The 12,797-nt window shown below is 43.6% G+C and overlaps 1 protein-coding gene across 1 annotated transcript in view; it reads left to right on the top strand.

Moving 5' to 3' along the window:
• GAP43 (growth associated protein 43) overlaps window positions 1-12,797 on the top strand; it is a 59,116-nt gene that overhangs the window by 28,518 nt on the left and 17,801 nt on the right. Inside the window, exon 2 of the mRNA XM_072358261.1 lies at window positions 7,706-8,327. Coding sequence (XP_072214362.1) covers window positions 7,706-8,327 — 622 coding nt within the window. The remainder of the gene's footprint in view (window positions 1-7,705; window positions 8,328-12,797) is intronic.

Here is a 12,797-nt window from a genome sequence, read left to right as displayed (position 1 = left end):
TAAACTGAACCAGCAGAGCCAATCCTGGCTGGTTAGGAGAGTCAGGGCCACCAAGAGCCATTGAACCCTTCAGAACTTGAAGCTGAGAAAACATGCTGCCTCTGGAAGGAGATGGAGTCTGTATCAGTAGGTTTCAGCCTTTGTATGAATTCTTCCTCTTTGGGAATACAAGATCACAATACACACACTGTTCAGCTCTGCAGGGAGGCAGTAGCATTGGTCTGTCTGGAACAGAAGCTGAAAAAGTTATGAGATACTTTGGAATTATCTGTTTTAGAACATTTTTCAAGTTATGTAGGAGACTTGCAAGTCTTGTTGCTTGGGCTTTGCTGAAAGTGGCTCTGACGATTAAAGAGGTTGTTCTCTGCTCCCTGGGGAGCAGGAAGGTGTTGGCTGAAGGTGATCCCATGGCTTAGGCTCACTTTTGAGAGTTCAGAAAAACCAAAGAAAAAGGTATGATGGGGAGAATAATGAAAGTGAAGAAGGGCAATGCTGACTGTCCTTGCCAGATCCTGATCAAGAATCTTGGTTGTGACTTCTTTAGGTCTGCCAGTAATTTCAGTGGGATGCAGCACCCCTGTGCCATGCATCAGGCTGTGGGCACAAGAAGCAGGTGTAGACTAGCACCCTATCAGCAGCTGAAGCTGAAGAGGAGAGAGACCTTTACTTCTTTGGGCAGGGCCTTGCTAGAAAGCAGGGGGTTGTAATGTCTTATAGAAGCATCATCTCGTAGAGCAGTTTACTGTAGAGCGGTGTGAGGAAGGCTAGGGAGGCTATTACATAGCCAAAGAGTTTTCCTCAATGAAGCCTTGGTTGATGTGAGTATGATTCATGAGGTGAGCATAGTTGGTGTGGTTTGCTGTGAATGAAGTGGCTTGTTTCTGGCAAGTTTTTACTTCTCATCCTCCTTTTCATTTTCTCCTCCCAGTTTAATTCTTTTGTTCTTCACAGTCTTCCATTCTCATTTCCGTTTTTCTCTCCCTCAAGCTCTGACATCTCACTGCACTAGAATTCTGTCTTACCAGGTCAGCCCTTTGCAGAGCCCCAGTTTTTCACTGTGGGCCCCATCTCCATGCCTTCCCTGCTCAACCAGACAGTGGCAAGGCCTGGCGCTGTTCTGGGAGAGGAGCTCACTGCTGTGTTGGTGGAGCCCATCCTCTGAGCAGATTCCCAAGTCACTGGGAATTAATATGCTCTTTGCTTTCCCTAATTGCTTGAGATGTTTGTTTGACTTTAACAAACGCCTGGATGCTTTCTCAGAAGGTAATTGCCCCTGTTTTCAATAATGCAAATTAAAATAATAATAGTAAAAATAATAAATACAGCCCCATGCTTATCATCAAACAGGGAGGGAGCTACTTGATGCTCCACTCTCTTTCTTCACAAGGTTGAGTAATTAGTTTTAAGAGCTATTGTCATAGGTACCAGAAGAAGTCTAAGGCTAACAAGCAGGTTAAAAAGGAAGGTTTAGGGATTCGATGGTCTTGGGGCTTGAGCCTTTCACTGTCATTCTCCTGGTTGCAAAAACCCTGGGCAAGCCAGTAGGAAGCACCATTGTGTGTGAAGCTGGTGATGGGGCTTCAACCTAGTTGTTCATGCTCTGAGGGTGCCAGCACAAAGTGCCTTGTAATTCTTTGGTGCAATCTAGTAAAGGTCAAGTGAACCCCAGAGACCAGCAGTGGAAGGACTTGAGGTATCTGTGCAGACATCTTGCTTGGGCTGGGGAGAAGCAGGGATGCTTCACTTCAGCAGATCTGGGTGCAGACATGTTCCCACAGTGGGGATGAATAAGAGCTGCAGGACACAAACACTTCATGTGAAGGTTTTACTTTAAAAGGTTTTGGTCCCTTGACTTGAACACCTGCTGGCTGGCTCCTTCTGGAACAACACAGCTTTTTCCTTCCAAAAAGAAGGCTAGGCACAGCTGGTAGCACAGCATATGCCAGGAACCTAGAGCAAGAGCATAGATGCTGACTATGGCAAGCACTCAAAACCTTCTACGCAGTCCACACAGACCTTGTGTTCTCAGGTGCCCTCACACCTAAGTCCTCAGGGTAAAATGCATCCTTGATATTACACTGTAAAAGCATCATTTTAGTGGTGGGCTGTAACCCAGTCCTCTTGCATTTGGGCACTTAGAAATGAAAGATGAGTGAATGAATCTTGTGCTCTGTGGCCACAGCAGCAGACCAAAGGAGAACCAAGTGCCATTTGCCACAGACATCCCAAAGCCATTCTGCTCCATAAAGTCTGAGTGCTGGACATTGGACACTTTGCATCAGCTTCAGGTACAAGGCTTTTCCATCTTTGACCCAGCCTGCAAAGGCAGTGTAGGCGTTTATGATGCCTTTCTCACTTTAAACACTGGAACTTCAGGGGCATCAAGGTAGTAGATGACACCAAAGTTGATCACCAGTTTAACAGAAACAGAGTAAGAAACACAAAGGAGTCACAAAACAGGTGAGGAAGGTATAGTGAGAAGGCACACTGAAAATAATTACATAGGTCTTGTTTAGGTTATTTTCTACCTCTCAGTCACAATACCCAAGTGTATAACATCCATCTACTGCCTGCTCATCATAAGCCCGCTCCATTTCAGGTATCATAAAATAGAAGGGAAGTTTCACATGTATGAGAGGATCTCGTAGGTAAAGTAATGGAAACCAAATAATTGCTAAAGTATTAGAGCTGGAGAGCTGATGCCCTGCTGGTTAAATGCTGGAGAACCATCTTGCATAGCCTCTGGAGACACAAACTAACCTTTTCTCTTACAGGGGCATTTCGTCACCATCAGCATTGCTAGCCTGGGAATAAGAGAAACTCTGCTTGTTTCCTTGCCATGCAGACAGGTTGTGCTAAGAGGTGCCATCCCCTATCCAGGTGTCTTCACACCATTTAACTGGGTTAAGAAGAAAAAAAAAGCTGTTCTCAGTGCTAAATTGCTTCCTCACTTCACAAAACGTGAAAGTCTTTTTTTCTGTCTCTCTCTCTCTTTTACATGTCCACATTTCACTCCTTCTGGGGAGACATCTGGTCTTTTTTTTTAATGCGCTCTGCTCCTTAAATGCTGTATCTGAGACAAATCAGGTCATACAAAGCCAGGCCCGCAAAAGCTTTGAAGTGACTCAATGCTGTGAAATCAGTGAGAGTCAGGTGCCTAAATCTCACAGTGAGTCTGTGTCCAACTAGCTTTGAATGATGTCAGTTGAATATATGTTGTACAGTTAGTTAAGCTTAGAACATCATGGGTTGATGTGTATCTTCCTCAGAGGGCTGATGAAGAAAGGCTGAGGGAGCTGGACAGGTTCAGCTTGAACTGGGGAGACATCATTGCAGCTTTCCAGTATTTAAAGAGAACTTAAAAGGGAGATTGACTTTTACACAGGCAAATAGTGATAAGGCAAGGATGAATGGTTTTAAATTAAAAGAAGGCAGATTACTTCAGATGTCAGGGAGCATTTTTTTTTTCACTCAGAGGATGGCGAGGTGCTGAAAAAGGCTGTGTGGAAAAGGTTGTGGATGTCTGATCCCTGCAGGTGTTCAAGGCCAGGTTGAATGGGGGCTTGGGCAGCCTGAGCTGGTGGGTGGAACTCCTGCCCACAGAAGGGGCTTGGAACTGGATGGGCTTTGAGGTCCCTTCCAACCCAAGCCATTCTGTAATTCATCCCATAGATACCACTGATGATTAGCTGATTCATCACTATTTCACCCAGTCAACAGAAGGAAAGATTTCCACACATACCTTAATGCAGGTGTCATGAAAATGGAATTACTTAGGGTCCATATATCTTTTCACTGAGTACAAGGTTGTTGTCTTTTGGTTTGCTTGTTTTCTTAAGGTGAGAGTAATATGTTTCCCTTTTCCATTCAGATGGTCCTGGAGCTTAAAACAGAGCCTTCTTCATTATTTGTTATGTTTTGATGCCTCTGCAAGCTTTGGAGATGGAAGGTAGAAAGGTAGTCAGAGATCAGAAATCTCGGGGTCTTGGGTCAATGAAATTTCCACATTCTTACTACCTATAAACTAACCTCAGCCCTGTCTATGTCCTAAGCATTCATTCCTCATCTACTACTCTGAGCTATTTGACAGCAAGGAAAGTCTTACTTACAAGAACTGTCTGCCTGGGAAGGAATGTCCTAGAAAGCTGGAGGTGTGGCAGACAAGCAGATTGAGATGGTGAGAGGATCATCCTTCCAGGATTGGAAAGATGATGTGGGCTGTGCAGATAGAGACATAAATCCTACCAGTACATTTCATGAAGGCAAAGCTTTGCACATTGGCTTCAGAGGGTATGTGGGGATGGTCTAAATGAAGGATGTGTTTGTCTCTATATGTTCCTTATGATGCTCGTATGTGAACCAGCCTCAGTATTTTCAAGTTCCATGCATGCTTACAATATCATGAATATTTCAATATTAAGTATTAGTATGAGTTTATACATAAAATTATAGATGAAGGGAGCGTGTGACTGAATAATAACATATGAAAACTCTCCTTAGCAGACCTATTTTGTTTTGTTTTTTGCATAGGGGCTCTTGATTCTGTACCACCACTAATAATAATTGTCACTTTTATACCAGAAGCCACAATATTACAACCAAGATGTCATACATGCATGGTGGATAGATAAGACAGACAGATTTCTTGTTTTCCACTGCAGTGCTTTTGAATACATCCTGGCAAGGCTGACTCACCCTTTTACCTTTCGAAGGAAGACAAATTGCTTTCCAGGAGCTTCATTGTGTACAGGTTATTTCTGAGCAGCTTCCTTAATTAAACCTTATCTGTTGTGTGTGTAATCTACAGAAGAAGAGCCCTCATCTTTTTTGTGTGTGTGGGAACAAAAGTTTACCTCTAAACAATCTGCTCCTCGCCCAACCCGTTGTTACACAACATGACATACATACTAGATGGATACTGTGTCCTACCCCAGAAGTAGCTTCAGGCCAGTAGCCTCAAAGTAAGTCATTTCAAATGCTTAGGATGCTGCAGTGGGGAGAAACTGAATAGAAGTAGAATTCCTGAGGGCCACTATGAGCCATCTGAATTAGCACAGTCCAACTATTAGAACATTGTTTTAACTCATGACCTTAAAACCCGTCTCTAATCCAGCCTTGTGGTCCTTATCTTTTATATCTGAATTGTTGTTGTAAGTGCCCTGTTGGAAATACACTCTGCAATTGTGAACCTTACAGTCTGTCAGGGACTCAAGCTGATATCATCCCAGCTGGGATAAGGGGACAGTGAAGTCATTGGAATAGCAGTGAGGCTTTTAGCTCTGTAATACGGTAGTTGCGGACGCAAGGTTCCAGTTTGATATCCCAGAAGAGGAAAAGCACTCTCCTGCTCCTGGCCAGGTAAAGAGTGGCTGGCCAGTGAGCCCTTCAGGCCACCTCTGTCACAGCTCTTCTGTCAGGAGACCCCCACCCTGCAGCAGGAGGGAGAGAAGCTCTCATAGAACTGGATAGCCCTGGTGACAGGGTATCTGCTCTGGAGAAAGCTGTCATCAGTGTATGCAGCAAGGCCACATTTCATCACAGCTGTCCTAGTGACAAGAAGTCTCTCTCTTTGATTCAAGCAATAGTTTCCATCTTTTGTCCAAGGACTGAAATTTTGTCATGTTCGCTAGTGGTCTGACAGGAATCAGACATATAATATTGGATCTTTAGGACCTTGTAGTCATTTTTTCAGTTTCCCAATCATGCTGCTGTTTGAAACTGATCAGAGACCTTTGTGAGGGGCAAACCTAGGGCATGTGTTACTTGGTGCTAGAAAGGAATACCTATGTCCATGTACCTGTGTCTATGTCTGTACTGCTCTGGCTTCAGTATAACACAGATATATTCAAGTTCTCCTTAAACCAACTTGTCTACACATTACACATTAGTAGTAATGTTGTTACAGCAACACAGGACTTAGTGCAAACTGCAAAGCTTGCCTAAAGAACAGGGTAGGTGAACCTGTGCAGGACTCTGCTCAACTTGTCTGGGTCACAGTGCAACATTAGCTGTGCTGGTGCATTCAGACCCATCCTCAACCCTGCATAGCTGTGTGGAGCAGCTCTTTTCCACAATGATTTGGGACTGCTGGCTCCTTGGCCACCATAACCACTGAAGTTCACCCCTGTTTACCTGGGGAACAATCCTGTTTGGATGCCAGGGCAGGGGACCTTGTCCTCTTTGGTGGCTCCAGAAGGATGTGGTGGGTAGCATTTCTTGCCTGCTGGTGGCCAAGTGTTGGGCTTGCTGGCGCTGCTTTGTTCATATGTTCATGCCCATCTGTCTCACATCAGTGTTTTAACTCTGCATGGGAGCAATCCTTTACAGTCTGTTTCTCAGTGACTGCTGCCTGTGACCAGTCCACTGTCACCCTCTTCACTTGCGCCATGTTTCCAGCAGCGTCTCCTCCCTTAACTCCAGCTGCGGTCTTTTTGGGTGTATTTATGGACTTCTGGTTCTGGTTCTTTCCCCAGGTAGCATCTCTCAGTTGCAGTGGTCTGAGGAGTGGTTTCTTCTTCCCTTGCAGAAACAAACACTTGCTGTCTTTCTCAGCCAGCTCGTTTTCTTTCTTTTGTGACCTGGGCCAGTGTCGGAAACCGGGTGTAGACAGTAAAAGTGCTTCTGAGTAGCTCTTTTGAAGGCTTCCCAATAGGAATATTAATAGAATAGTGTCCTTTCATCAGTATGCAGCTGAGCTGTTACTTGCCCAAGAGCTGCTAAAATTATTGGGGTGAAGCATGGTATGACCTGTAAATTCAGTGGGATTTTCCAACTGAGCATTATCTGTCTTCAGCAGACCAGCATGAAGTATGGGCTCTGTTTTAGTCCCATTTAAGTCTTTAATGCGTGGCTTAAGACTAAAAAACAGGAGGAATGCTTGTTCTTTGTCGTAAAGCCGTATTCTATACAACGGTCAGAGAAATAATCATAATCTGCTGAAATTGGAAAGGCTGATATCTATCTGCCCATTATTTCTACAATGAAACCAAGAGTGGAGAGCAGAGAAAAAGGGCTCTAAGTGCTTGCAGGCAGACCATTGTGAGGAGGATGTGCGTGTTTGTGTGACAGCATGCATCTATGGCAGGGCGAGTGGCGATAATGGTCTCTGCAGGCAAATCTGAGCCAAAAAGCTATAAAGCACGAAACACTTGCTGTAGTTAGAGTCACATACCTGTGAAACAAAGTTTCATTAAAAAGGAACAAGGATTTGAAGGCAAAAGAGGATCTGGAAAGATCATGGAACGCCCCTTTGGGAGAGCATTTTGAAAATGACTTGGGGAAAAAAAGAGGAAAATTTCAAAATGGATGGGAAAATAAATCATGGCAATAGTGACAGCCCAGCTAGTGCAAGCCTTCCCACACAGGCAAGTTGCTCTGAATATGGCTAGCAGAGATGATGGGGTGCTTTAAATTCCTTTTACCAATCCCTTGTGTCTGCCCAGCAGTAGGATGAAATCAGAGCCACTGGCCTCAAAACCATACCAAACGGAATGGCTGCTACCAAGCTTGTCACCTGTTAGCAGGAGGGGAGGGTGGCACTTTCTCAATTGAATAAGAGCCTGGGCTGCACCTGGAGTAGTCTTAACTTATCTAATTATAGAATTGCCCAGGTTGGAAAAGACCTTAAAGATCATCAGGTCCAACTGCAACCTAACCATACTACCCTGTTTTCTTCTCTGCCCTCCTTCCTTCTTCTTCTTCTAAGGTTGAAAAAAATGAGGACGGGGACCAAAAGATTGAGCAAGATGGCATCAAACCAGAAGATAAAGCTCATAAGGCAGCCACCAAAATCCAGGCCAGCTTCCGTGGACACATAACAAGGAAAAAGCTCAAGGGAGAGAAGAAGGCAGATGCCCCCGCATCCGAGTCTGAGGCCGCTGACAAGAAGGACGAAGGCCCTGCTGGCGGAGCTGCCGAGAACAAAGAGAGTGAGGCTTCTGCTGCCACAGAGGCCAGCGCCGCCGACAGTGCCCAGGTGGATGAGGGCAGCAAAGACAGCAGCGCTCCAGCAGAGGAGAAAAAAGGGGATGGAGCCGCTGACACAGGCTCAGAGCAGCCAGCCCCACAGGCTGCCACTCCTGCCGCCTCCTCGGAGGAAAAACCCGCTGCCGCTGCTGAGACGGAAAGTGCCACTAAAGCTTCCACTGATAACTCGCCATCCTTGAAGGCTGACGAAGCCCAAGACAAAGAGGAGCCTAAACAAGCCGACGTGCCTGCTGCTGACACCACTGCCACCACCACCCCTGCCGCAGAGGATGCTACTGCCAAGGCAACAGCGCAACCCCAAATGGAGACAGTGGAGAGCAGCCAAACCGAAGAGAAGACAGGTGAGTGAGCGCCTCGGTAGGGAGTGGGCCTCTCCAGAAATGGGTGTCTGACATGTTCTCCTGAAAATGCCTCCGAGACCTCTGACCTAGCCGTGCTGGTGGGATGGTGAAGAAGGAGCAGAATCTTTTTTCCATCTGCCTAAGAATGGCTGAGATTGTTGGTACAACCTCATCCTATTATCAGCATCATTAATAGTTTCGATTCACACAAGTAGTACTTCTAGCCTCTCTGCTAGGAGTAGCCTGCAACAGCCATGCATATCAATTGCATGAAGCTTTCAGACATATGTCAGCTAGGTTATAGCCACGTGATAATAGGATTAGGTAGGAAAGGGAAGATTAAAGGTCCTGACAGCTCAGTGAATGAGGACTAAAGAGAGAGAGCTAAATGCAAACAGTCGGTCCAGGAGGTGTTTTCCAGTTCTTTTTCCTAGCCAAGCTGCAGGTCTGTTTAACTAGTCCCCCTGGGAAGAAGTCAGAAGTTTGTAGAGGCAAAAGTGAGCATTTTTGGCAGTAGCATGTTGTTTGCAAACCATAAAGAAGAGCTATTACTGAATTATGATACTGAGATAGGTAGAAAACACATCAAATACCTGTTTTTGCTCTTGTTCTTTACCTTCTGAAAATTATCAAAGCAAAACAACATAAATAAAAGAAACAGTACAACAGAGGCAGGCACCGCATGAAACTTGACCAAGAGAGAGTGCAAAGCATAACTGGCCTCCACATTCATGAGACACTCAATTGTAGAATACACTCTGTGATCAATAGCTTGTGTAGGAAAAAAATGTAGTGTATCACCTTGATTTTCATAAACAGCCTTATGTAAATGGATTGAGAGCATCTCCATCCAGACTTGCACTCATTGATGTTTTTTCCTCATTTCATTTGTGTGAATGACTTCTCTTCCAAAATGAGAATTCCAATTCTACAGTTAGGCTTCCAAGCTTCATAGTTAACTCAGGGCCTCGGGTGACTGCACCTACTCAGCACAGTGGAAAGATAAGGAAGTACTTATTCAAAAGAACAGATAAGTACTCAGAGAAGAGCATGTGCAAAATAATTCTGATTTAATGTGTGGACAAGGGGAACTGCTTTGAGGAGTGTGACTCTAAGCTGAACGTACACAACAGCAATGGGATACTTGTTTTACCTCCTTTCATTTAAGCATTTCTAGAGATAAACCTTGAATTTGCATTCATCATGTTGGCTCTTTGTGGTGTCTGTCCATTCTGTCTTTTGCTTTATATGATGAGTTAAGTGGCAAAATAAATGGTATATGATTTGAGAAATCTGATTTGGTATGTTGCATGTTATACTTGCATTGTATTTACACATGAGCAAAGGTATAAACATCACTGGTAAAAACAGAATAGAGTAAATCAGTGTTTTGGAGTCCTGTGTACACAGAATAATGAGTGCAAATTAACTCTTGTTTAAGATTTGGAGTGCTTTATTCCTAGATAGGAATTTATTCTGCTTTGAATTAACATCCTATTTTTGTTCAGTATAATATTCTGTAATGGATAGAGATAGGCAATTAATAGCATTAAGATATTTCACTTGCTTAATTTTATCTGTTTTCAATGATCAGTAATCAAATAATGTTTTTTTTCTACTCGGTATTCTGAGTCATTTGCAGATATCTTCCCCATGGTCTTGTTGCCCTTAACATAATCTGAAGTGGGAACATTACAATTTAATACACATTTGCACATGATACTGCTGCTTATGTAAATAACTAGCCAACAGAGTAAGTTACTATATCTACAATCAAATATGTATTTTAAAATGAGCTTTTGGTGATTATTTGATTGTTCAAGGCCAGTATGTGCATCTATCTGGACTCACTTAATATGCATGCAGTAATACTCAAGCTTATAAATGTTTGCTGAAAGCAAACATGGAAGGTGTGTGGCCACAGTTAAACTGATATTCTCTTTAAAATGTTAATGAATATAGATTTTTTTTTCTAAATTCCTATTAAAGGATGGTATCAGCCTTCTAGTCACAAAGTCAAACAGCTGCGTATATGCCCCCAGAGCAATGCAAGAAGGGAATGAAAAAAACCCACCAGATTAAATAGGCCTTCTTGTCTGTCTCTTTGAGGATGCTGGGGTGTGTTCTGCAATATGCTCTACAGCACTATGTTCAGAATAGTGAGAAGCACCTCTCTCTTCAAAGCATCTTCCGCAGAAGAGTATCAGAACAGTATCAAAGACCCCGCAGACAGAAAATGTTTCCTGTTAGGATGTCTAAAATTCTCTTTTGTTTATCTTCATTCTATTATTCCCTCTCATCTCTTTAAACCTCTCTGTTTCCCTCTGTTGGTACTTACACCTTTCATAGTCTTCGAGACACGTACTGTGTTTCGATCTTTCTCCCAGTCTTCACCCAGTAAACAAATCATTTGCTGGTTGTTGCTGGCATGGTTGAACTAGTTGATTGTTCTTGAAAGAGGGAGGGCTACCAAACATCTGCCACTTCGATACTCCGCCAGCCTGGGGACAGACCCTGTTTCAGCTTCATCAGTTCCCTTCTCCCAGAAGTTGTCCCCTTGGCTTTCAAAGGTCACCTCTTATCGTTTCTGTGATCGAAGACTGGCACAGTAGTAGCATGCAGTGTCAGGCTGCCAAAAATAAATCAAATTGGCTCCTCGCCAGTGTCATTGGTTGGCTGGTTGCCATAGCATGTTTGGCTGCTACTACCGTGAGGCGTGCCGACCGCGCTACTTTTGTGCAGTCATGTTCATCCGCCTTGAATTTTACTACAGGCTGTAGATACAGGCTATATTGTGTCATCCGTGGATATCTTCCATGGTCAAACACAAGAAACAGTCAAGGAGATTTTTTTGTCTTCATTAGAAGGCAGGACAAAGAGAGGAAAAGGTTAATTAATGGATAAAGAGAACAGCATGATTTTTAAATGCTTAATATTTAATGTTTCTGGAGTGGGAGGGAGGCTGGGTGATTCTTCATACAATCCTCTAATTCCCCTGACAGACCTCAACCCTCTTTGTTATTCAGTTCCACGTACTCGACCTGTATATATTGATAGTGGCTTAGGAAATTACTTCAACCAACTGTCCTGCATCTAGTATTAGTTGTTTTCATATTGTGGGCAGTTTCTAAGCAATCCTCAGTGAATCATCTCTGATGATGAAATGAGTCAGTGGGCTTTGTTCAGTGGATATGGGGGCTGATGTAAGAAAGACATCTTTCTGTTCTCTTCATGACTGGTGGATGACTTGCATGTCAGAAAGCTGTTCTCTTATTTGAGCTTCCTTGCCAAGACTTTCTAGTTATGATCCAACTTTTGCCCCTTTGGTGTTGGAATTATGCTTAGAGTGATTGCCTTAAATGACAATCTACTCAATGGGTCAACATTCAGAAGTGACTGGAAGGAATTTATACCTTACATATGGATGGAGAGGTGAGACATTAAATCTAAGTTGCACTAACTTAAATGTGAAGAGTGTCCATCAGAGTCATTGGAAAGAATCTACGTTAACACAGCTTTGAAGTGAGATCAGCATCCAGCAACAGCAAATTACAGAAGAAGGGATACTGTGAGCCTTATGAGAAGAGGTGAATATCACACAATGTTAGATTCTCTTTGTAATTCACCAGGTTTTCAAGGCTCGTCTCCAAACTTGGCTAGCTCTCACTTCAAAAGCACTCTCAAGTTGTCAGGTAAGGATACAACAAAGCCCAGAAGTGTGAAAGAGTAAATTGTACCTAAGGAAACAAATTGCTCTTCTTTTGTTGGGAAATGAAGAATGCTTTCTCCTGTTTGATGAAATAACTTTACAATGGAGTAGTTTCACAGCTGAAATGAAAAATCCGCCAGATGTCAATTGTCTTGCATGCATGCAAGCCCACAGTTCCCCCTGGGGCCCTATACCCTGCAAACAAGGAACACAGGGAGGCACCATCTTCACTTCTTTAGAGGCAGCAAGTCCCTATGGATCCTTTTTCACGGTTTATAGCTGAATAAGTTCTTTGTTTTTAGCTCAATCAGTGTATTGATTGAAGGACAATACTTGCTGCATCTAGAGAGCACTGGCTATATAAAGGTTTGGAAGGGAAGACTGTCCATTGTCACGTAGGAGCTAGAGAGTACAACCTTTGCTATGGAAGAGGATTGCAGTTGTATTACTGGAATTTTAGTCCCGGCTTGTGGGTAGCTGGCAGGAGACAGAACAACCTCACTGACATTCCTGTTTCACTGGAGCTTATCTCTGCTGCTACACCTGGCAGCTGAGGAAAGCAATGCAAATGCAGTAGTCCTGCGGTGAGTGCCCCAGAGGGAACTACTCGAAGCAAGCAAAGCAGCATTTTCCTGTCTGTAGTATCACTCAAGCAAAAAAAGTAAGAATGTAAATGCAATTTAGGTTACATGCAACATGCTTCAGGGTGACAAAGTATGTGCCTAGTCCTCAGCTGCTCTGAAAATTTTCATCTTTGCATT

This window comes from Excalfactoria chinensis, chromosome 1, assembly GCF_039878825.1.
Source record: "Excalfactoria chinensis isolate bCotChi1 chromosome 1, bCotChi1.hap2, whole genome shotgun sequence".
In the NCBI taxonomy this organism is placed as follows: domain Eukaryota; kingdom Metazoa; phylum Chordata; class Aves; order Galliformes; family Phasianidae; genus Excalfactoria; species Excalfactoria chinensis.
The sequence above is the reverse complement of the archived record's forward strand: the minus strand, read 5'-3'. Positions and strand labels throughout refer to the sequence as shown.